This window comes from Gavia stellata, chromosome 11, assembly GCF_030936135.1.
Source record: "Gavia stellata isolate bGavSte3 chromosome 11, bGavSte3.hap2, whole genome shotgun sequence".
Lineage (NCBI taxonomy): Eukaryota > Metazoa > Chordata > Aves > Gaviiformes > Gaviidae > Gavia > Gavia stellata.
Window position 1 is genome coordinate 25,377,331 of NC_082604.1, and position 25,564 is coordinate 25,402,894.

The 25,564-nt window shown below is 42.6% G+C and overlaps 1 protein-coding gene across 5 annotated transcripts in view; it reads left to right on the forward strand.

Moving 5' to 3' along the window:
- MECOM (MDS1 and EVI1 complex locus) overlaps positions 1–22,833 on the forward strand; it is a 194,639-nt gene extending 171,806 nt beyond the window's left edge. For 3 of the 5 annotated variants that reach the window (XM_059822425.1, XM_059822426.1, XM_059822427.1), the window contains exons 8-15: positions 870–957; positions 11,316–11,482; positions 12,862–12,939; positions 14,650–14,819; positions 16,351–16,495; positions 19,239–19,475; positions 20,033–20,219; positions 21,169–22,833. In XM_059822425.1, coding sequence (XP_059678408.1) covers positions 870–957; positions 11,316–11,482; positions 12,862–12,939; positions 14,650–14,819; positions 16,351–16,495; positions 19,239–19,475; positions 20,033–20,219; positions 21,169–21,303 — 1,207 coding nt within the window. In that variant the 3' untranslated portion in view covers positions 21,304–22,833. Of the gene's footprint in view, positions 1–869; positions 958–4,022; positions 4,050–11,315; positions 11,483–12,861; positions 12,940–14,649; positions 14,820–16,350; positions 16,496–19,238; positions 19,476–20,032; positions 20,220–21,168 lie in introns of all 5 variants that reach the window. The other 2 variants (XM_059822423.1, XM_059822424.1) reach the window with 1 other exon arrangement.
- Positions 22,834–25,564: the final 2,731 nt, after the last annotated feature.

Here is a 25,564-nt window from a genome sequence, read left to right on the forward strand (position 1 = left end):
AAACAGGATATGATGCTATTTGCTGAGATGGTTTTATTCATGCCAGATTGATATCTGTATTAGACCATAGGTTTTCTTTGCGTCATATTCATTTTAAATGCCTGAAGCAGTGGAAATAATGATCCGTGGTTTTATGGTCCTGCATCACAAACTAATGAAATCGGGACAAATTCTGGCAGTGTAGCAGGAGGCCAGTTGTTACCGAGCCGTCCATTGCTGTGAGTTACATCTGCATACAGACAATGGGATCTGTCCCTTAAACCGTACACATCAGTAACAGAAAAAGCAAAAACCTCAAATTTCCATACTGCTTCTGAATTACCCGCGCTGCGTTTCACGGCTTAAACGCCCCCGTGAATTGATCGCAGCCTTTGTTGCTGGCATATCACTTTCAGTGTGTTCCTACGAGCCCGCCTTTCTCGCCCTGCTTGTGCACGGCCACGTGCAAGGAGAGCTTTCCAGGATGGTGGCTGCGATGTCTGGCATGGGCAGACGAGAAGGGACCCATTGCTCAAGGCTCCTGTTGCCTTGAATTCCTCTCCTCTGAGTGGAGAGCACACTCGGTTGTCTTATTTCTTCATAAAAGTGCTCGGTAGTTAGTCATTGGTTCCTATTATAATTATGACCAGTCTTTTGAAATGGGATTATTTCCTATGTAAATGGTATAATCTCCCTTTAATGGTGATTCGCAGCCCCCACCCGCAGTAATGCGGGAATCGAGAGTTGACTGTACTTCCTTATCTTTTACCGTTATCTCTAAGAAACAAATTACTTGATGTATAACTGACTATTTTAAACATGAGTAGCTGTATAATTATTAATATCTGAGACCGATTCATCACAAGCAAATCTAATTTTAACATTTACAGAGTAGAGAAAAGAAAGTTAACTGACCCACTGGAAGCTTTAAAAGAGAAATACTTGAGACCTTCCCCGGGATTCTTGTTTCATCCACAAGTAAGTATTTGGGGAATTTTGATGTTGTAAACAAGCCTGTTGATGCTTCAAAGCAGGTGCAGAGAAATGAATGCGGTCTTAGTCATTTTTGGATTTCCTAAAACACACAGTTTTTGCTGCACCATTGTGGTGGAAAAGCGTAAGCATTGTTCTGAGCTTCTTGATGTTTTGCAGATGAAACAACATGTTTTGATTATAGAGGAAGCCAGATTCAAACTACATGTATGTTTCTAGAACCGTGTTCCTCCACAACTGTAGCGTAGCTACCAACACTTGCAGCTACCCGTGTCTTCTTCAGCACCCTCCTGTGCTCTGGGCTGTTGCGGTGGAGTCAATATTGACTACAAGGAGATGACGTAGATTCAAAGCCGGGCCAGCAAAGCTGAGCATCCCAGTTGTCAATATTTAAGGACTCCCAGAAAAGAGAGAAAACCTTCCACCCAATGCTTTCAGGTCTCATTATGCAAATGCTCCATCTCTTTTAGGTAGCCGTTGTGGGCTATAGCATGTGCAGTGACTTTGTAGGATCCCTGCTCCTCCATGCCTGAAGACATGCTAGATGAGGGCTGCTGTCTTGTTCATAGGCCATAATCCTGCTGCTTATTTGCTGAGTAACAAAAATTTAGGAGGGTCTCCCTAAAATGGTGTAACAACTGCAATGTGTATGTAGTACAGAAAGAGGACCTGCCTGTAAACTATATGTTGCTTTTCTTCAACGGCACCGCACCCTCATTTTATCTTCCTTCGCCTTGCTTAAGGAGATTTTGCTCAAAATTTGGGTTAAACCTTATGCCTGAAATAAAACGCTCTGTGGTATCTGCAAATTTGAACCCCTTGCTGACTAGAGGCTGTTTCATCCTAATAATGACACCCCATAAGGGTCTTGTATTTTTAGCACACAGCCAGGAGCTGCTGTCTCTGGTTCAGCTTCCTCTGATTCCTGGGCAAACCGTGCCAATAATCTGCTACAATCTGGTTTGGGTGGGTGTTTTTTTTTTTTTTCAATGAAGGCATCAGTTATGTCCTAAATTGTGTGGAATATATTCTGAAATACGGGATTTCTGGAGAACTGGGAAGAGCAGCTGATGGTGTATATAGTTACAGATGTGCAAACATAATGCTATTGCATGGGTGGAGAGTGCAGAGAAACACCCTGTTCCAGTTCCAATACCTGTAGAAAGTGAAGGATCTATTAAGTATAAAAATTATCGAGAATTTATGGAAAGGATTTAATAGCAGCTCAGCACCTCTTGCTGAGTTACCTTATTTGCCCAAGTTGCAAAGCAACAAGTAAAAATTCCCATTTCGTAGCAGCTAGTACTAATGTACACATACGCAAACACGAGTTCAATCCTCTTTGTGTCCCCTGGCGTAAAACTGGGCAAGTTCCTCTCCATTAAGTGAGTGATTCTGTTAGAACAGCTAAGGGGCTGTAAATTAATAGTAAATTGTTTAAATGGGGGAATTTTAGGTCCTGTATCGATGGAAGAAACAATATTATTTTCACAAAATCACTAAGGTTGGAAAAGACCTTTAAGACTGTCAAGTCCAACCATCAACCCAACACCACCATGCCCACTAAACCATGTCCTGAAGTGCCACATCTACACATTTTTTGAACACTGCTTAGTGCTAGCTAGCTTTTCAGAAGGTGTAAATCGATGTTGTTTAGTGAAGTTGAATTCAAGGGGCTCTGAAGGTTTTGCCGCAGGTTGGTGTGATGGCGGTGGAGGTAGCGTGGTTGGCGGGTGGGAAAGGAGGTTGTTTGGGTAAAATGCACCATTAAGAGTTTGGCTGTGGTGGGCAGGGAGGGAGTTGGATTCTCTTCTACGTAGCGTTGTATGACTCTGAGTTACGTGGGGAACTGGAGGAGGGTTAATGGGAGCTGGGCGAGGGTGCCGTAGGCGTGCAGGTGAAATGGAGTCATTGGGCGTTTTGCCGTTAGCGGGCAGGATGGGCGGATTTCACCCCACGTGTTTTTTCACAGGGAGTTGGTTAAACCTATTGTTGGTGCCCGAGGAAGGTCCCGGTGCGGTCACCAGGTCCGTCAGCGTGGGCAGGAGGTGTGGGATGCCACCTCCCTGCTGCGGTGCCAGCTGAGGAGGGGCAGAGCCAGCACCCTCTGGCAGGAGGGAGGGCTAATTGGGCACCCGTGTTGCTGAACACGCGCACGGGAGCGCACAAATATGCCTGTTATACCTTTTTGCCCATTCCTCCACGTTTCTCGTTGTGCAGTAGAAAAAAAGATCCATGGTAAAGACTGGCTTTATGTTTTATCACTCACCTAGCTGCTAGGGATAACGTCTTTAACTTGGTGTGAGATGGATGGATACAAAGGTCATGAGTGTAACACTCACTCTTAATACATTGTAAAAAAAACCCTAAACCACCATCACATGTCCTGTCAAAAGGGTAAATGCCAAAATCTGCTTTCTTGCTGACTGTAATAGAAAGGAGTCTCCTGTTTGCAAAGGCAGAATTTGGCGCAGTATTTCTAGAGGACTGGGGAACAGCTTGCAGAAAAGCTGTTTCCTTTATAGTCCTGTTCACCCCTGTAAAAGTACAGGTGTGGAGTGCACCGCAAGTTTTCATTTTCTGCTGGCAGGATTTATCGATGTAAAATATGAACAAAATTATTGCTTGTGTCCTACAAGTTTGTGTTTCTGTAGGTGAATTTATTTCTGAAACTTGCTATCTGGTGAGGCAAGAATTTATTTTTTTTAGCTGGATAATACGATAGCTAACAGATAGATCTTTAAAATAGGTTTCTGAAGTAGAGATTAAAGACATAAACCCTGCAGTCCTTGCCCTGTCCCTGCCTGGGCAAAATTCCTCCCAGTGGCAGTGGCCCGAAAGCTATGAAAGTTAGATCCTTTAACGGTATTTCACAATAATTTGCCATTACAAGAATTGCATTTTTAGGTAGAGAATACCCCGATGCAACAAATCATTCAGAATAACATTTTAATTAGTAACTTTAAATAAAATCTTAATTAGTAGATTGATTGCAATGAGGGTTCCAACGCAGGAATAATGTGTTGTTTTTGTTTCAATTTTGCTCCCAGTTCCAATTGCCTGATCAAAGAATTTGGGTAAGTTCATTGCTTATCTTTTTGATTTAATCATTGTGAAATAAATTGCATAAGAAAAATATAATATGAAAGGTAACTTACCACTCAATTACGGAGCATGCCACACTTTCCTACAGAGTGTTGTAGCTGTAGCGGATAAATATCCTGTTATGTCAAATTGGCTTTATTTTTACCTACGTAATCTTGCTGGTTTTGTTTGGTGAAGGCAATGGGAGCTTTACCTGAGTGAAGGTTTCAAAATGCGGTCTTTGTTTATATTTAACTGCAGTTGTTCCAAGCTCTTTCCTTCAGAGATTGCAGTGAGATTTTCAAGCTGAAATCTTGTTAGATTGCAATAGTTATAAATATTTAATCTGCATTCAAGACATTAAAATACAGAGCCTCAGAGGACTTCACGTTTCTATCTCGCACTGACTTCAGTGGGAGTTAGTCACTTTAACAGCTTTGAAGTTTGGAGCTTAATTGCTCATTGCTGTACTTAAAGCACAAATAGAACACCCATTTATTTGCTGTGTTTGGGTCAAATTTGTCCTGTGTGTATACTTACATCCTCCCCCTTATGCGAGCAGGAATTGTGCTTTTAGTACTATGGGATAAATTTGAGCTTGCTCTTCTATTTTTATAAAATGTTATTTTTAATATATCTAAATCGTTCATGAAAAAAAAAGGAGCCACTGCAACTGCTTTTGCAGATGCAACTCAAATAACACCCTGTTTTGCTCTTGCATTGCTGGCTCCTCGGCTGCAGCACTGAACCCGTAAATAACTTCTCCCAGATTTTTCCCAACCTTCGGGCTTCGGAGGGGAGGGCTGGAGCCAGCCGGCTGTGGCTCGGGTCCTGACTCACTCTCGCTCACCGCTCGCGGTGAGACGTGGACTAATGTCACAAGACGAAGCCAGATTTCGCAAAATGAGATCTGAGACCTTCATGTACTCTTTCCCACGTGCGTCTCTGCACGGGGCTATTGCAGGAGCCCTCGGGGGTGCTGCCCCTGCAGATCGGCACTTGGCCCTGCTCTCCTCTGCGTGCCTCCGTGGCACGCTTCAAAAGCAGCGACGGACCTTTGCTTTGCGTACATGTGGCTTTTAAGCCCATTTTCTGCCTGTAAAGCGATGGTTTGTGCAGCTGCAAAAGATACGCCCGGATCCTGAGGTGAAAGGAGCTAAGCAGGCACCGAAGGACTCATAGGGGCTGAACGAGCTCAACAGATAGGAAGCAGGGTTAGATGCCAGACCTGGAGAGCACAAGAGGTGGTTCCCAAACGTTTGCTTTGCAGCAAAGGGGAATTCAGCATAGCACATGAAAGGGCCGTGGCAGGGTTTGTGATTTGGCCCAGGCACCCTGAATCCTCTGCTCTCAGAAAAGTGGCTCTGTTTGGGCATATTTGGGAAGTTGAAAAACCCAGTGCAGTCTGTTTCTGCTGTCAGCTTTCCTTGACATTGGCTTGGTCCTCAAATTTCCATCATCCTGCTTTTTTTTTTGTGAGCGTGTCTCCTGGCCGTGCTAGTGCTTTGAGCAGCTGCAGCAGAAATAGGTATTTAAAACATAAAGTGCTTAGAACAGGATGCTGATTCATGGATGAATCTTCATCTTGAGAGATTTGAATATGTCACGCGAGCCTTTCTATCTCAATTCACGGTTGCATGTGCCATATATTTCAAGATTATTTCAGATTGTTTTTCATTGTTTGGCAGCAACCCTATAGTGCAAATCAATGGGCAACACCCTCTCTTGAACGGATCATGATTTATTTAGTCTGTAGACTCTTTCATCCCCTCTGGTCCCATCAAGAGTAGGTTGCTATAAAGAGGTTCGAACTTTATTTGCAATAGCTTTATGGAGAATCATTGTAAATAATTAAAATAATTTTACAAATAAATGAAAAGAATTTTGGTGAGTGCATTAACAAAGCTTTTATTTTACTGGGCTTATTTTAGGACATGATCCATTCTGTTAGATCAGCTAAGTCCCCACCAACTGCATTAATACTGGAACCATACTGCAGATCAGCAGGAGTTTCTCACTACTGCTTCATAAAGTACAGCCACGTGTGATAGGTCTCTTGAACATGAATATAGCTCAGCCAAGTTCCATGGCTGGATGTCCAAATACACACAGTTTCAAGACAACAAATTCACAAGTCATAGTTTTTAGAGAAAGCATTGTATCTTGAACTGGGGAGGAAGAAATCCTGAGCTTTAGTAGTTGGGTTTTCAAGATTTCTCTAAATAACACTAGCAAAAATAGAAAGCAAACATTTGAACCATTTTTTTTCCCATGAGTTACGGCCATAAAGTCAGTTGTTTTTGTGATAATAGCAATGAAGGAGTCACGTTTGTAAAACATGAGGTCATGTAATTCATGACATTGTCTGCTAGATTATTTCATATCATCAGGTTAGTCTTAAAAAGCAGCAACAACAAACCTTGCTTTATTTATGCCACTTTTTCTCCTGTTGGTTAATAAATTTTAAGACAGATATTCAAGGCCCCTGCTGATGATATCTTGCCTGTTGAAATGTTTATAAATACTTGTTTTAGCCGATTATGGTAATGTCTGCATTTTTGAGTCGGAGCTGGGGAATTGCAACTGCATATTAGTTTGCGTCAGTAGGAGGTTAATAGCCTCTCAGGGAGCGGGAGGGAGGTGGGGGAAAGCTGCTTCCTTTTCCAGACATCTGGACGCAGATAGAATCAACAACTCTCATATATGTAAATCAAAAGTTACTGTTCTATATAAAATACTGTCATTCACTGATCTCAGATTAGGAGCAGACATAACTTGTCCATAAGGCAATAGCTATATGTAAAATACGTAATAGGATCTTCTCGCTCTCCTACCTCCTCGGAGAGCTTTCTCCATGGACACGGCAATTACGCTAATCCCATCCTTGGGGTCAAACGGTGCCTTCCTCCCCGTGCCTCATTCAGGGATCGCCGCAGTCCTTGGGCTCTCGGCTGGGGTGCAGACCCCTCCTGAAAGCGCTGCCCAGTGGCTTAAGCCGCATTCCTGCCTTCCTGATGGTCCACGGGGACCATCCCCGGAGATACGAGGTGGCCACGAGCACCCACCTAACCTCCCAGGACAGATGCTATCACTGACAGCTTGCTCCAGGAGTTTGGTGGATTGCTGACCAGTAGCATCTCCATGGTCAACACGGCTCCTATGGAGGCAAGTCTTGCTTCACCATCAGCAATAACGGTGTTTTGAATGAGTAAGAGCTACTTTGGTTGTGTTTCAGCTGAAAGAGGGAGTTTCATTGTGGAAGAGGGAAAGTCATCCCCTGGGTTAATAAGAGTCAAAAAAAATAAAAACCTTGGAAAAAAAGGGTAAGAATAAATTAGTGATTTTTACAATCATTGAAGATTAACAGTGAGCCCACCTCGGGGTGTCACTGGGATCTGAACTGTGGCGTATGTCTATATGTGACGTAGGAAGAAGGGTGACCAGGCAAAGAGCGGAGTTGGTGACTGTTTGTTGAGAATAGCGAAATCCAAAGCTGACTATGAAGATTTAGCTGAGGATTCACAGAAAGCTGAGTCACCAGGGATTAAAATAGCAATAAAACGCAATGTCAGCAAGTACCCAGTAATACCGAGGGAAAAGTGTGACTCTTAACTCGTGTCATTCAGGAAAAAGATCTTGAAGTCGACAGTTTTATGAAAATATAATCTGAGTGCTTAGCAGAAAGGAACTGAAACATCATTATGTTATACTGCCTTCAGGTCTTGAATACAGCTGGAGTCCCTCTCAGAAAGGACATAGTACAATTAGAAAAGACACAGAAAAGTGCAACAATAATGATCAGAGGTAGGGAACAGCTTCCATACAAAAAGAGACTAAGTAGATTTTGATTTTTTCAGCCTGGAAAAGAAATGCCCGAGGGAGATGTGCCCCAGCTCTATGAGACCATGAATAGTGAGCAGAACCTGAATGAGAAATGGTTATTCATTAGTTTTTACAATACCCCCCAAAAAAATGAGGGGCACCCAGCTGAATTATCAGGCAAAAGGCTTAGAAGGAACAAAAGCCAGGACCTTTTCATATGCACCTAATTAAATTGGCGAACTCTCCTTGGCAAAAATAAAAGCGGATTCGAAAAGGGTTTAGCCAAATGAATGGGAGCCGCAGCCACCAATGGCCATTCAACATCGTAATCGAGATGCAACCTCCAATTAAGGCTCTTGCACCTCCCGTTGCTGGTGTTTGAGAGAAGACACTGGGGAGAAGGTCTGTCCCTTGCCCGCCCTTCTGCTCATGCCCTGGGGCCGCCGCTTGAACCCGGGGTGCGGGTTTCCCAAAGCGTGTGTCACAGGTTTTATAATTCCTGCGTGGTTTTGGTGCCTGACTTAGTCCTCAGCACAACAAACCCCAGATTTCCTAATACCCAGTGAAGATTTTGCAATTAGACTAATGAACGGGGGCTGTCTACCTGAATATAAAGTCATGGAGAGCATGTTGTGGGTCTGGGATGGTAGGATTTTATGGGCTGTAACAAGCCTGTGCAGCCCGGGTGCCCATCTCGCGATAGAAAATTGCATCCTGAAGGCCCCGAGCACCAGCACGCTCCAGGACTTCTTAAGAAAATGCCCCAGTTTTGGTTCTTGTGAGCCCTATCTCCGGCAGATAGTAACGGCTATAATTATCCTGACAGCAGTGGAGTGACACCACCTTGTATCAGCGAAGGCTTGGGGCCAAGAACTTCCCGTTGTTGCTGGTGCATTTCTTGAAATATATAAATCATACCAGGTAACTACATAGATCAGTCTTTAAAAAAAAAAACCAACCAACAACAAACACAATAGTCATTCCTACAGTGAGAAACATATTTTTGGAAAGCGAATAATGCTTTAAAATAATTGGAAGTGGTTGTGTTTCCTCTGAATGAGGGATTTAAGATTAGATGCTGATTTCATACCTATTTTGGGACTGATGTAATCCTGGGGGCAGTGTTGGAGGTAGCGCTGATCTGCATCGCTGAACATTAGAGAAGAATCAGTCTCAATTTCTCCTCTGCAAAATCCTGGAAATAAGAACTGAAAAAAAGTAAGCATGACTAAGGCATTTTAAATGTAAAGGGGAAAATAGTTGTTTTAATATATTACTGTATGGGACCATGTACATGAGAAATGGTGATCCAAAAATGATTTAAAACCTCTAGATAATGAAACTGACTTGAATATTAAATATACATAAATAAAACATTTATTATACTTCTCAATGCCCTTATTATTCTTCACCATAAATATGTGCTATCATAACCCATGCACTGTCTTGTCACTGCTAATCAGCCCGAAGGCCAAAGGTCATTTTTCATTCAAACCGTTTGTTTTCTGCAATTGCAAAATAGATGAATGAATTCTTGCAGGGAACAATTAGAAGGAATTAAAGGCAGTGGAAAGACTATCATAAAAGCTTTAAGAATCAATTCTGACTAAAGAAAAAGATGAAGTCGTATAAAAAGAAATATATGGTAATGTTGAGCTGTATGGGTTGATAATGACGTCTCGGTGCTGAGATAGAATTACCTCCTCTCCCAGCAGCATCATCATTACATATCTCACGCCTGTGATCAGTACATGTCAAAATCCTTCATATTGACAAATGTGCTGTCCACTTGCATCTGTGGAGAATGTTTTAGCAGCTGAGTGATTATGAATCAAACCCCAGAGCTTATAGCCCCTACTGCCTTCCAATGCTTTCACATTTGTTGCCTGACAAGTAAATGTATCTTGACTTCCCTCTGAGAGTTTTGGGGTTGGTTTTTTTTTTTTTGCACCGTGTTTGATGAAAGACATTTGGCAAATTGGCAGTGGTACCCTGTACATTGCAATTTGTCCTCGGCATTAGGAATCTGAGCATGAAATGAGAGGGCAGGCTACAGGCTAAAGGGAAAAAAAAAAGACCCAAAGCCAGAGCTAATCAGCCCGTGAGTAGTCATTCCAGGAGACAAATGTGCAATTCTGCCCATTAAAATAAAATGTAAAAGAAAACAACAAATGTGCAAGTCTTCCCATTAAAATAAAATTTTAAAATCTCAACAATTGGAGCAGTCTCTTAGGGATTTTGAAGAATGGGCTGGAAAGGTGTGCTCAGCTGAGGAGTGTTCAGCATCTTGTCTTTCGTATAATTTCCTCCTTCATTACAAGCAAGGTATTGCACAGGGCTCACGCTGTGGTTTTTATGCTCTGTAGGTGAGATATTGGGTTTCTTTTTTTTCATTTGTTTGTGGTGTTATGAAGAGGCAGATGGTTACTCTCACCTGTCAGTAGGCTCAGCGGCAGTCTTGAACTCTCTGAGTGACAATCTTTGAGGGTTTGGAGCAGTTTTTTATGGTCAGTTCTAGACGCTTTAAAGGAAACCATTCTCCAGAAATTATTTAATACCTACTCCCTGAAAACTAAAGCCCTTTAAGACAGCTAACCAAGAGTGGAGGCATCTCAAAGTGCATAGGGTTTACAAGCAACTGAAGGTAGAGCAGGAATATTAAGAGGTTGTAGAAAAACAGGATAGGCATCTAACAGGTAATGTAAACACATAGCACCAAACCCACCAAAGCTTCATTTTTTATGGCTTTATCTCATGGTCTTTGACTGTGATGGGCAAGAAGGCTGGACTGAATGGCTGGATGTGGCTGGGACATTGATGGAGCCTCTCTGGATCTGGCTTGTTGCAGCCCTTGGTTGAGCTAGAGTGTTCATAAGGTGACCTCTGCAATATTTGTCTTCTGCAAGTCCTTTAAAAAAAAACAACAAAAAGACCCTGTAGGAATTCAGTTGTTGTTGGGATCTCTATTTTTTCTGTTGATTTGGTCAAAAATGGCCAATGGTTTCAGTAGGTGGGATGCACAGACTCATAGGCACACACCCACAGAGCATGGCTGCATAACCTGGAATTTTACAGACGCTGAGGCTTAAAAATAGGAAGAAATGAACACTGGCTAATTTAGATTTTTCATGGAAGCAGCTTTCCATTATAGCAATCAGGACAGAAGTTCTGCTGTGTGCTGGCGTTGCAGCTAAACAGCACCCTGCTATAGCAGTTACGGGCGTTATTCCAAGTGGGACAACATCGTGGCCACCACCTTGCCTAACGTGCCCCGTAATTTTTGTGACTGCAACTCTACGTTTGCTTTGCTTTTTTTTTTTATTTTTTTTTTTATTTTCCCTTGGCAGTGTATGTTATTCGTATTTTGGGTTTCCAGTGAGGGCAGAAAGCCGAAGCAGTATTCGCTGTGATGGGTTCTCTGCGATCTTCTGTTGCAGATGTCAGCTATAGAAAACATGGCCGAAAAGCTGGAGAGCTTTAGCGCCCTGAAACCGGAGGCCAACGAGCTGATCCAGTCGGTGCCGTCCATGTTCAACTTCCGCGCGCCACCGAGCACCCTGCCCGAGACCCTGCTGCGGAAGGGCAAGGAGCGCTACACCTGCAGGTAGCCCCAAAACCACCCCGTGGTACCCTCCCGGGCTCCTGAAATCCCCCCAGCCTCGATGGTTGACGGGGACCGCGGCGGGTCTTTCAGGGCAATCTGTGCCCAATGAAACATGGAAAGTGTTTTGCTTTGGGGTTCTTATTTATTAAGTTAGTGGTGTTATTAACCAAAGAGTTTGCCCTGTATCATACCGGTTTGATAAATGAGGTGGAAACTATTATATAAACCATTCTTTTTTCCAAATTTTCTCATCACTTTCATATGCACAAGTGTGCTTTCATTATTGATTTTTTTGATCATAAGCTGCAGACGTGTTTTTTATCAGGCTTCTGGTTTTAATATCCAAAGGGATCAGTGATAAAATACATGACTTATTAGGACTTATGTGTACAGACTTAAAAAAAAAAATACAATGAAGATAGTCATTGTATGTGCAACCAAAATGAATGGGAGCTTTGTCGAGGAGAGTGGAATTAGCTGTGTGGGTATTTTGAAGGCTTATACATCACGTTGTGAAAAAATAAATGGGATGTTAAAAATGAAGGGATGCAATCTTCAAAGTCATCACGTGGAGCAACCACCACCCTCATTCACTTAAGAGAGTGCTGTGTGCGTGCTCTGTCCCCATGCAAAAATGGGCTGAATGTCATTCATAGAACTGGGCCAATTATAAACTGATTATTAATATGTTACTTAAACAAAGCAGGAGGGCTCACGATATTTTTTTTTGCCATTATTGTTCCTGTGACATATTTCTGAGTTTGGAGAATGGTTTTTAAATTGCATTATTTAGGTCTCTATATCATCCCCAGAACGCGCAGGCGTTTGACACTGGCATATCAGTTTATCTGATCTTTTTGAAAACATGTCACCTTCTTTCAAGACATGTTGTTATAGAAGCATACCTTGATGGATTAGGTCTTTGAGTCTTGTCTGCTCTGATCCTATTCAATGCACAAAGTGATGTCACGTGTGCTGACACGTAGAATTGGTTGAAAGGTTTGAAATTTGCTTAGAAGGAGCCAGAAATCCAAGGCTTTAATGACAGATTCTCTCGATTCCAAATCTGAATGTGACAGGTAATCACCTATTGAGCCTAGAAATTTTGGGCCATCTTTAAAACTGGTATGTTTTCATATATGCCTTGCTCATGCACAAGAAAAGCTGGTTGCTGCCAGCAATTCCAGTCCCATTCTTGTGTGTGTGTGTCTCAATCACTTATATTTGCTGAATGCTTTTATTGAAATGTCATTACACCAAAGCAATACCGATAGTACCATATATTAACGATACAATTTGGGCTGTGTGTCCGGGGCAGCTCAAATTGGGACGAAGCTGTTGAAGGTTGCATTGTCTTATCAAACCTTTTCTTATCACAGATACTGTGGCAAGATTTTCCCGAGATCTGCAAACCTAACACGTCACCTGAGGACGCACACTGGAGAGCAGCCCTATAGGTACCGCGACCCCTTACCCGTGTCTGTGGTGTGGACACGTGAATAAAGCAAGGGAATGAGTGTTCAACAGCCTTGCTTGACCATCTCCAGCGCTCGCTCCTTAGCATTGATGACCCACCTTTGCGTTTTGCTCTCAAACAGGGCTCTTTGCATTCGATGCTGATATTCAGCGTGGGAGTTGCGGAGATGGGGAAGGTTTTGGTCCTAGTTAGCCCACGCGCCATACACAAGTCCTGCCTTTGCCTGGCGGGATAGCTGGCACTTCTGAACCAGCGTGGTTGACGTGATTTTCAATAGGGCTCATGGTCACATTTCCCATTGCAAAAATGTTTGTTTGTAAGAGCTCTGCAGTGTTATATGCAGCCTAAAGTTGGGTGTTTTGTCAATCATCTGATTGCTGAAAGATCCCGGTTGCAAAGGTGTTACTGTATTTATTTGTTTCCTGCCTAATCTGGATCCTTTCTGAGGTCTGCTTAACCAAAACCCGTGTGGGTGTACTCTCTTGTTGATAAGAATATGTGTGGGATATTGTATCCAGGACAGTCACATGCAGAAATGTGTATAAAAGCTTCACCTTATTGAAAATGAAAGACTAATTTAAATCAACTGGAAAGAAGCTAGTTCATGTTCCAGTAAAACAAATGCACCAATTTCTGCATTTTATGAGCTGTAAAGAGCAGAGTAAGCTCATTGTTTGTGAAGAAACAATGTGTTTTTTGCCTCTAGTCTCTTTGGGAAATGGGATTCACATCTAATTTCATTGAAGAAAAGTCTCAATGCATGTTATGCTCATCCACTACATAAAAGCCACAAGAAATTAGTAGCATAATGGGTGATTTCAGCGCTAAAAAAATTTTGACATCATTGACAAGCGCAAGAAAAGCACGGGAGAAGTAAAAGATTGAAAAACTAAAGTGGTGAAGACTGTTGGCTAGTTGCCAGCCAGAGAATTTGGAATAGTTATAGTATGACTTAGTAATGGCTTAAAGAGCAATACAGTAAAGGCTTTAGGGACTCCAAATCGCTACAGAGTATGAAAATTGATGCCTCTGGTACCAGAGTGATAGACTAAACTACTCACATTGGCACAGTATTAAAGGTTGGAATTGTTTATTGCTGGTTTTTGCAAGATAACCAAATTTCCTCTGGGATTAGCAATCGAGCAAGCTAATTCCTCAAGAAAAGATTTAATCACACAGTATAATTTAGAATAGGAAAAGAAATAGCCCTTTTTACCTTATTTGAGTATTAGAAGAGATCTGTTTCTTGTTTTTTCCAAAAGTGTTTAATTGTATTGTATTGGCAGCACATGAAACAATGGAGTTATTGCTCTACTGTTTTCAAACTTCCCAACTTTGCGTGCAACAGTTTTAAAAACATGGGAATCAATTACCCTAGCTGATTTGATGCCATTAACTCTGAAATATTACACTTATTCCTAAAGGCAGTATTTAAAATATACAGCCTAATGTGAATTAAAGCTAAAAAGCCCACTGTAGAAGTGACGTCTCCATTCCAAGAGCACAGCTCTCCAGTTATTCAGCCAAAACTTGTCTTTATTTCAGGGAGGGTTTTGCCTCAATAAGGACCAAGGAACTGTAGCTGGGTACTGAGGCTGAGCCTGGAAGGTGCTTCATGTCTCTTAGGACAAATCTTACATTTCCAGCTACTAACAAACCCTTTTCTACCCACCTGTTTTTGTTCTTTTAGATGCAAATACTGTGACAGGTCCTTTAGCATATCTTCTAACCTGCAGAGACATGTCCGTAACATCCACAATAAAGAGAAGCCATTCAAGTGTCACTTGTGTGACAGGTGTTTTGGTCAACAAACCAATCTTGACAGACATCTAAAAAAGCACGAGAACGGCAACATGTCTGGTACGTACGCCTTTTCCCTCCCCAGCGTGCCCTACGTACCACCAGCGTTCATAGACAGGGACCTCACGTTCACTTTCGATACGGCTGAGTGTCAGTAGGCACACGTTGCTCTGCGCCGTCTGCTCCGATGAGTGGCTTTTTGGAAAATATGTAAGTGCCTAAGCTCTGCTGACATTTAAAGTGCTTTGAAAATCCCAGCATAAACTCTACCCTTGTATAACTTAATACCACTGGATGATGTCTTTTCTTTTGGTTTTAATTAAGCCAACCATAGCATTTTGAGAACAGACTGGGAAAATTGGTTTAATCCCATCTCCACAATCACTTGGCTCTCAATAGGAGTCCTAGATTTAGAGTCTCAGGGGGCACTCTAAAAGATTTTCTTGGCACCCTCTAAAATATTCCCACTGTCAGGAGCTGAAAAGCGCTAGCTATTATGGAGGTAATGGTGCCTCCCAAGCCCCAAAGCAAATCGGTCACCGCACAGCAGCAGCAAAGGCAGTGGCAGGGAGTGAATATCATTGGTCGGTTTAGGTATCTGCAGGGTTTAATAAAAACCCTGTCTGCGGTCTTTTCAGTCTACTTTTTGCTCCACTGGAAATAACCAGGTACATGCAGTGAATGCAGAGCTGTCCTTTCCCCGATTCTCAGAGAAAGGCGTTTATCACTGGTCTCTCAGTGCTAATGAACCTGGGTGATTATGTCAATGGCTGCTCCATATTTTAAGCAAATCTGCATAATTAGTAGCGAAAATAAAGTTCTGTTTGCTCAGTCCGGCCATTGGTCTAACACAGTTATTGACTGGCAGTCTTGGAGACGCAAGGGAACAAGAGGGAGATGTTGAAATAGATACTTGGCAAAAGCGATTATAAACCATGGAAATGGCACCCAGCATGCAAGCGGTTGTTTTGGCTGGAAACCACCTTTGCCCATGGATAATACTACTGGAGCGCAAGTCTGATGAGGAGCGGCTGGGGGAACTGGGGTTGTTCAGTCTGGAGAGGAGGAGGCTGAGGGGAGACCTTCTCGCTCTCTACAACTACCTGAAAGGGGGTTGTGGGGAAGTGGGTGTTGGTCTCTTCTCCCAAGTGACAAGCGACAGGACAAGAGGAAATGACCTCAAGTTGTGTCAGGGGAGGTTCAGGCTGGATATTAGGAAAAATTTCTTTCCTGAGAGTGGTGAAGCACTGGAAGAGGCTGCCCAGGGAGGTGGTGGAGTCACTATCACTGGAGGTGTTCAAGGAACGTGTGGATGTGGCATTGTGGGACATGGTTTAGTGGGCATGGTGGGGTTGGGTTGGTGGTTGGACTTGATGATCTTACAGGTCTTTTCCAACCTTAGTGATTCTGTGATTCTCTGATTCCCTGATACTTCCCTTCTAATTACCAGCTTTACAGCTGATAGATCATTATGACCAACTTTTTTGGGTCTCACCCATTTTAACCATCGTTTCAATTTCAATTTGATTTAAATGGTTAAGTATAGAAAACATAAAGGAGCAACAACAGAAGTCCTCTATTTTGCTTTAAGGTACTGCAACATCTTCACCTCACTCAGAACTGGAAAGCACAGGGGCAATCCTAGACGACAAGGAAGACTCCTACTTCACAGAAATTAGGAATTTTATTGGAAACAGCAACCACAACAATCAATCCCCCCGAAACTCAGAGGAGAGGTGAGTTGTGGCTGATCTGCATTCAAAAGGTGCCACTCTTCCTTTTTCAGATTAAACCTGATTTTTCACTTTTGATGAGTTATTTTAGCAATCTGGTTGCTTCAGTGTTCACCAGTGTCTTATGAGAAGAAACGTGTTGATTCCCTCCCCATCGTGCATGAACATATTCCTGGTGGCAGATGCTGGACAGAAGGGTACATCTATGGACACATTTCTCCTTGTATCAGGAGCTCTCGTTTTCATGTTCCCATCGCTGATTTAAGTCTGTTGAAAAATTCTCTCATTTTACATTCATGGCAGAACAGGTGACTTCTATATCCTGTGGCCAAATGTAGAGAGCATTATGATTTAAATGCAATTTAAATGTGTAATTAATAAAGTAGACTAAGCTAAATTCTCGGATCAAATGAAAGATTCTAACTGAAATCCTTTCCCCTAAGTAACTCAATCCAAAGAAAGATGCTGACTAGCAAAAAGTCCGTGAGGCCGTGGGTAGGCGTTGGTAGTCCACAGTTCTCCAGCATGTGAGAGGCTATTTCCTATTAAGATTTATTAAGTATATGAGTGTTTCAATTCTTCTGAACTAACAGAAGAGAGACCAATTCTAAATATTTTCAGCTAATAAAAAGACAGCTAGGCAGAAAAGGCTGGAGCATGGATGCGCACATCAGCTATACGTATTTCTTTGAGATTGATTTTGCGTTATGCATTATTTTTGCTTTTGAATTGGCATTACGTTATCAGCATCAAAAATTTCTTGCTGTTGGTGACAGACTTCACTGTCTCCTCAATTTCCAGATGCCTTTGTGAAGGGATAAAAATGGTGGACATAACACAATTTCCATGAAAGTATTGGATTAAGTGATTACATGCATATTCAAATTTCATTCCGTCTTGATTGGCAATGAGGACTTGGGATTTTTTCTTTGCACATCTGGTCTCAACATGTCCTCCGACAGGAAGTCAGCAAACTGAAAAGGTTGCTGGGTTGTGCAGTGTTTCCTTTCTAAATTTGGCACTTCAGACTGCTCTTGATGGATATTTTATCCCTGGCAAATTGCTGCATTTGAAAGCATAATTAGAGAATCTGTTTTCTTAATCACATGGCTTTTGTTACTTTGGTTGTAGTCCATCTCCCTTTCATTTCTAGCAGCCTCAATTGAGCATAACAGGCAAGTTGGCAGCCCAAACTGTGCTTGACAATTTCTTATTTCTGCCTATTTAAATAAAAGATGATAAAGAGATATTGCTCTGATTATCTTAGAGGGGGGTGGCTGCTTCAGCTCTCCCGGCTCAGCACAGCCTCAGATTTTTTGATACCGTGATAAAAACAGACCATTCCCTAGCTTTTTTTTTAATGCAATACTAAACTCGTGACAATCAGCTGGAATTGCTCGGAAAGTAGATGAAACTCTATTATGTTTAGGAAAACGATGCTATTGTGGTGTAAGAAACTAGCTTTCACTTGTGTACGCTCCGTAAGAAAGTACCTCTGTTACAACAGCAAGTCAAACGCTAAACACCAAATACGCTGCTAGGGCTCATCCTTATCTTGCTCAAACTTTTGGTATATTCCATATTGTCCCGCACAGTTTGAAGCACAGAGAGTCGAAAGCAAACTGCGGGCGGACAATAAAGTTTCCATTTTTATAACTGTATTCCTGGAAGAGTAAAGACCTTTTGCACAATGAGAACAATAGATGAATCAAGGCCTCCGTGCTACTCAGCGGAGGAGATACGCTGGTAGCGTGAATTCATGTGGCTCCACCGAGTTCAGCCCTTCTACACCACTAGTACCTCTGGTCAGGCGTTTGTCAACGCAGCGGCGGTGCCAAATTTCTTTAGCTCTCATGTAATGCGGCAGACGTGATTCAGCTGCGGATGCTCAGAATCCTGCAGGGTTGAAACCGTTAGCAAACGAGCCCCTACTTCAGCGTGGATATTATGTCCTTGATAAAATCCCGTAGGAAGTAGTTAAGAGAAGTCATTGTCTGAAAGCAAAAGAGAACGCAATAACAGCGGGTAGACCAAATGGTTTTCCATGTGTGTATTGCTATAATTACTCATTTAATAAGATTAAATGCACTTAAAATGCTATATGACCTTTCTTTTCATTACTTCTTACCCTCCAAATCGGTCGATAATGTAGTTCAGCGTGGAGGCAGTATTGCAGTCCACTCTTCAGGTCTGAAGCTGAAGTCCCTTAGGTCTCCATGTATGTAATCCATACTGCTCAGTGAAGTAGTATGGCTTCCAAATGGGTGGTAGTGTGCAAAATTAATTATGCATGTAATTTTGACTTTAAAACTCTGAACGCAGTATTGGATGTCGTTTTTGAAAATGCCGGATCTGATTTTCAGAGTTTCTTGGCCCCTACAGCTTCTGTTAAAAGTCAATGACTTGTTTTGCCCAGAGTACATATATGATTGGAAACATGAGATGAAATAATGCGTGAGAAAATTTGGAATGGGTATCTGAACATACCTCCACTTGAACAGTAGTTTTAGGCTCCCAGGATAACAGGAAAATCCCATGCTGATAGCACTGTAACTTCCCACTGATTTTTGAGTGGAATTTTACCCAATACTGCCTAAACATCTGAAGCTAAACAAGATACAAAGTACCGAAATGACTTTATTCTACTGGGATGGATCCTTTTCAGATCTGCCTCTGACAATCGGCTGGTGAGGAGCTTTCATAACTGATTTGTGATTATTGCTTGCGTTTGTTTTGGTACTTTCAGAATGAATGGCAGCCACTTTAAGGATGAAAAAGCCATGGTAGCCAGCCAGAACTCGGATTTGCTGGATGACGAAGAGGCAGAAGATGAAGTCATGATGGATGAAGAAGATGAAGAGAGCGAAATTGCAGGGAAAGCAGTCAAAGAGCCTGTTACCAGTGACATGCACGAGGGGACTCCGGAGGAGGATTACGAGGAAACGAGTACTTTGGACATGAACTGCAAAGCTTCCCCTGGCAGGTTGGTTCCTTCCGAGTATTGGTGTGCCCGATATGCAAAATAAAAACAATAAGCCATACAAGAGTGCCAGCACCAAAGTGTGTGCTGTGGGAACCGGTCCGAAGTAGCCGGTTTCCCAGTTACGATAGCAACGTGCGTCTGTGTTTGGGTCAATACCAGCCCTGTTTTCAGTCTCTTCATGCAGTCTGTAGCCCTTAAGAGGAAAAATAACTGTGCTCGGGGAACTATTGTCAGGTTCTGGGTGAGACAGGAAACGTTCATGGGAGAGACGTTATCTGCTCCATAAATCGACCTGCATCTCCCGTAACGGTCTTGTGAAAGGCTGTGGAGATACCAGGAGACAGACGACCTCTCCCTCCCCTGTTCCCGCTGCCCTCCCTCTCCTCTTTAGGAAAGAAAGGGGAATTTCTTTTGTTTCAGGATCACGGTTCCACAGGGCAAGGTGGTTTGTGAATGTAAAAAAGGGGGAAATGGCTCAGATGTGTAAATCTGGGAGGACGAGGGAGCGCGGAGAGGATTGTTTAATTGACATTAAAACCTCTATGGTGTTTTTGTAGGTATAAAGAGGAGGAGTACAATAAGACTGGACTTTCAGCTTTGGACCACATAAGGCACTTCACAGATAGCCTCAAAATGAGGAAAATGGAAGAAAATCAATATAGTGAAGCTGAATTGGCAGCTTTCAATACTTCCCAGCTGCCAGAGGACCTAAAACAACCATTGTACAGGAAATCCAAATCCCAGGTAAAAGCTTAACTCAGTCAAAATGTTATTGTCGCCAAATACCCGAAGGATTAAACCGTTAGTGTGTGGCAGGCAAGGTCATTTCAGCTTGGTCAGACAGAGCTATGCTCCACGTCTGCAAACCTCAGCTTGCCCCGACCTTCCCTGTGCTCCCACCACACCAGGGAGGCACGGCGGGATGCTCTGGTCCCTGATCATGGAGGAGCTGCTTACTTTTTTGCTATTTTTGTTTCTGTCTGCCACCCGCAGAAATGCCACGGTAAGAAATAGTCCCGTGCTGCTTTCAGACAGCCGGCGTGGTCCCGCTGATGCCGTGGAGTTTAGCTGCAGCCTTGCAGGGATGTGACCCAGTTGTCTGGCTGACTTGGCTTTTTGGGGCTTTTTTTGAAGTCTGTTGAATGTTACCTCCTCTAGGTCCTCAGCATGTTTTAAAAAACAGCAATAGCTGGATTGATGTCTTAGTGCTATTTCTTGATTATTTTTTTTTAAACATTAATTAAAATGGGTCTTTTTAGCCCCTTCAAAAGATTCCCATTTTAAAAATTGCAGAATATGCCTGTAGAAAAGGTCAGCAAAGGAGACCGTGGTATTTGGTGAAATATGGGACCAGCCAAGGGATAATGGGATTCCTCAGGCTCTTGAAAAGAGCCTCTTGTGCCAACAATCTGAAGGCAAAGGAGACTCTGGGACCTTGTCTACTATCAAAGGTTTCTCCGAGCTTCGTGCAGCCAGATGAAAGCAGAAATTATTATTACTATTAGTGAGTCAAAAGTGTCAGTGACAAGGTTGGCAGTGGTTTTACCTAACAGGCTTTGATATTTTTTAAATAAGTTGAGAAGAGCAGTTGTAGCCTAAATGATGCCCTAACTGTGTAGGGGTGGCACGGGTCCAAGCTCAGATCTGCACTGTGGGATCATGACCTCTTTGTCCTTCTTCTTTCCCCATCCAGGCATATGCGATGATGCTCTCTCTCTCCGACAAGGACTCCCTTCATTCCACATCCCATAATTCTCCCAATATGTGGCACAGTATGGCGAGAGCCGCTGCAGAATCCAGCGCCATTCAATCCATCAGTCACGTATGACATTGTGAAGTCTTACCGAGAATGGGACCAAGTCCAAACCAGTAGCATGGCTCTTTCATATATGACTATTTAAAAGACTGCTGAGCAGAATGCCTTATAAATCTGCAGGGTCACTCATTTAAAGTCCGGTGACCTTAAACTGAATAATTTTAAAAAGAAAGAAACTATTTATTCTCAATATTTTGTTTTGCACAGCAAAGGCAGCTGCTGACTTCTGGAGGATCAATGCGACTTTAAAAAAAAAAAAAGTTTCAGTGGATTATGTAAACCGGGGCCGGGAAAAAGTGTCTTCCAGTTCACCCGGCTTTGAGGGGCAGGGGCAAAAGGGTTAAGACTGCATTGATACACACATGGGCACTCCTTTAAAGTAGGAACTGAATTGATTTTCTTTTTGTATAAGATAGTTCAACACAGGATTGGGAACAGTTGCTTTTATGTACAAATCTCTTCATTAAAGCTTTATGCATTTTAGCCCTTCAAAGAAAGAAAATAGTTCTATCAAATGCACACTATCCATCGTAAATGTAGAAAGAAGTAACAGGGAATATTTTGTTCTCTCCGTAATTCTTTTGCCTTCTCAACTGCATTGTTAAAAAAAAGGAAAAACAAGGAAAAAAAAAAAGAAAGGAAAAAAAAAGAACTCTGAGAAACAATACATAAGAGGCTTGTGTATATTGTAAACTATGAATGTTCACTACTCCAAGAAGCTAAATCATCCAGATAATTCCGTGAAAGCACCGCGTTCATCGACAGCACCACTAGTCCAAATCATTGTAAGGAGATTTTAATTTTCGACAATCATGTCACTATTTTGTTGTATTGTTTCCTTTCCCCCCTACCCTCTAATTTCTTCTTTGTGTTGTGTGTACCATGTATTTATTTGTTGGCAAACGATTGTTTGTTGATTAAAATAGCACTGTTCCTATAACAAACAGCACTGCTCCAGTCCCCCACTGCGTTACGATGTAAGGCACCCATGTACTTCAAAAAAAGTGAGGTGAACTGATCTGTGTATATGGGAGTGCAAAACAGTGTTTGAAATTTTCTTACATTCCTCTTTTATTTTATTTTTGCCTTTTAATGAACTAAATAACTAATAGATGCGACTTAGGGTTTTTTTTTGTAATACAGTAAATTGATTCAATTGTATAAACAGTTATAATTTCTTCATGAAAGCATGATTCTTCTGATTAAAAAACTGTACCCAATATTTTATGCTGGTTGTCTGCGAGCTTGTGTGATGTTATGTTCATGTTAATCCTATTTGTAAGATGAAGTGTTCCAAATTTATGTTTTAAAAAAATAAATAAATAACGGAAGGTATTCAGTTATTTTTTGGGGTTTTTTTTGGCCTTTAGTGAGGGACCAGATTTATTTTTCCTTTTGTTTATAATCTCATTTTGAAATAATCGGCAAGTTGAGGTACTTTCTTTAAATGCTTTGTACAATGTAACTGTTACGCATTTCAGTACATTACTATGGGAGGATCAACTTAAAAAAAAAAATAAAGGACTACAAAACTGAAGGGATCATTTGCTTATTGTCTCGTTTTTGTCTGGGTCGGGGCAAAAATGGCATATTTCATCTGCAGTCCGGGGAGCAAAGACTCTGTCTGTGGGGTCATTAGGATAAGGGCAATCAGAGGATGAGGCACTGCAAAGCGTCTTGGACTTGGTCATGCAACTTAGGGCCCGATCCAGAGTCTCCCAATAGACCATTGGAGGGTTTTAGATGAGTCTTTAAGCTTCAAAACACTACCTTGGAGAAATATTTCACTCATTTCAAAGGAGGGACTGGTGCAATGTCACCTTCGAACACTGTTGCGCAGCCTTGAGCTCGGGCTGGTGATGCACCCGCCTGCTGCTCGTGGGGACGACGTCGGGAAGCAGCGGCTTGGCTGGCTAATAGCAAAACATTGACTCGCCAGAATGATAAAAATATCCATAGTTGAGAAGCTAAATGGGCCTCCAACTGCATGCAATGAGCCTTGAGGGTCTAAAAAGAAGGAAAAAAAAAAAAAAAATTTTAGTTTGAGCATATCATTTGAAATGGGGTCCAAAGCCCTGCTTCTTCTGGACAAGCTGCAGGGCAGTGGGAGGTGGGATGTCCAGGAAAAGCCAGCATTGGCCCAGGCAATGCACATTTTCTTGCTCTTCCCATCAGCAGAGAGAAAAGGACTGAGACAGCTCCAAAGGGGACCGTGGGGATGTCTCTGCCTGCCACCCCCAGCGAAGCTTGGCCTTTGCAGCTACTGCACAAGGCTGTCTTTCATGTTTAAGTGGCCCCAAAGAGCTAATGTGGCACGCTGTGGAGTCTTTCTGTGCAGTGGGACCAAGGATTGCTATCACCAGATGCAAATGGGCTGGCATGAGCAAGCAATGAGGGAGCCCAGCGCGGGGTATCAGTGACCTGGGGCAATTAGTAACAAACTGCATATTAAAGGCAGCACCGCCCCAGTGGGAAAGGCATGTTTAGGGAGTATGGTTTGTGGGAGGTTTGGTTAAATCTGGTTCCACTGAAGCCAGAAGTACCTCCAAAGGTGGAGGCCTTGTCTCCAGGCCAAAGGCAAGGGGTGCTCCTCTCTCAGCCTGTTTCAGTACACAAAGACCTCTCGTAGCCCACCAGATCCTTAAGTTACATTTCAGAATAACCTATATGTGTCATTCTTGTCTTCAGCTACGGTTTGACTTGTTTTATAACCATCACGTAGCAACAGGGGCATCGGCAGGGCTGAATCCAAACCCGGCGAGGACAGGTATGGGCTGCCTTACAGGAGCTCTTACAGCTCCTGAGCCTCATGCCTAAGTTGATGGGAAGCTAAGACCTACAGGCCAGTGCTTTTCATGCAGGAAGCCTAAACCCCACCTGGAAAAAAGAAATGATCAAAAAAAAAAAAGCCTGCATGCATGTTCTTCTGCTCACTTCATTGGCCTGAGCCAATGGTCAGGTACATGCAGATAATTGCATAAATAGGCTATTATTTTTAGTGCAGTTAAAGTCACCGTGAAACTTGGTTTTAGGTTTCTGCCAAATAAAGAGAACAAATAGATTAATCAAGTCAAGTTTTATCTGCAAACAACTTTCCAGATCGTTTTCCCCTTTAATTTGATGCAATGACAGTTCTTATCAGCTCTGCCCTCACCTGCCCTAGATGAAAGGGGTTTTGGGAGCTGGAGAAAGGGTGGGACAGTTTCTCCTGGGTTTAATGTTCTGGGTTACGTAGCACACTCCCATCATATAATTGTCAGGGAAAGTACTCCTTGAGCTGAGCCATACGGTTAGTTTAACCTGCACATAACCAGGTCTATTGATCATCAGGGAGCGGCTGCCACCACCTCACCGAATCTCCAGGCTGATTTTCCCATTGAGATCCTCAAGCTTTGTATTTTCATGTCAAAGTATCCCACCCAGCAGCACTGCCTACGGGGTGCGATGAGCAGAGGGGGCAAGACGTATCACAAGGGGTCCTTCAACTCCATGGAGATACCTTACCATGACCTTGATTTTCATTGCCTTTTCTCAATGGCAGAGTTATTCACCCAGAAGACTAGCTGAAAAGCAAACCCAGATTTGATTAGCCATCTCATCCCCCAAATAAACAAAGAAAACAGGATAATTTTTGTGTTTGTGTCATACCCTCCCCAATGGACCACACAGGCGCACTTGTCCAGATACAAAGAGATTGCTGAGTGAGGACCAATGTTTCTGGCTTTCTGCTACAGTGATTATATTTTTTTTAGAAGAAAATAATCTCAATAGTTTTTTTAAAAAAAACTTCAGCTTATTTCAGCATCACCCTACTGTTCACCCCGCTGTAGTAGTTTTCCATAAGTCAACAAATGATTCCCATGTGATACAGCAGTCCTACTAGACAGAGGAGCCACATATTACCACCTCAATTCCTATCTACAGAATCTAGCAAAGCACCAGCACGACAAGATGATTAATCAATATTTCACCCTGGCCCAGATCCTCAATACCACTGCGGGTCTGAGTCGCTGTTCCTGTGTCAGCTCTGCTGTTTTACTGCGTTAATAGCCACATTTGCCGAGTAATGGGAGGGGAAGTTATTATAAAAACATTTGTGAGGCTGCTTTTGCTCAGTGATTCAGTTTGGCCCATTGCTCCATGCATGTCTTGAACTTTAAAACTTTCTGTCAGGTCCCTCTTGCTCAGACGCACGGAGAATTGCTGCGAACTTCTGGATCATTTTGCCGCACTCTGCTGCCTTCCAGCTATATTAAGTCTCATTTGCGGTTTT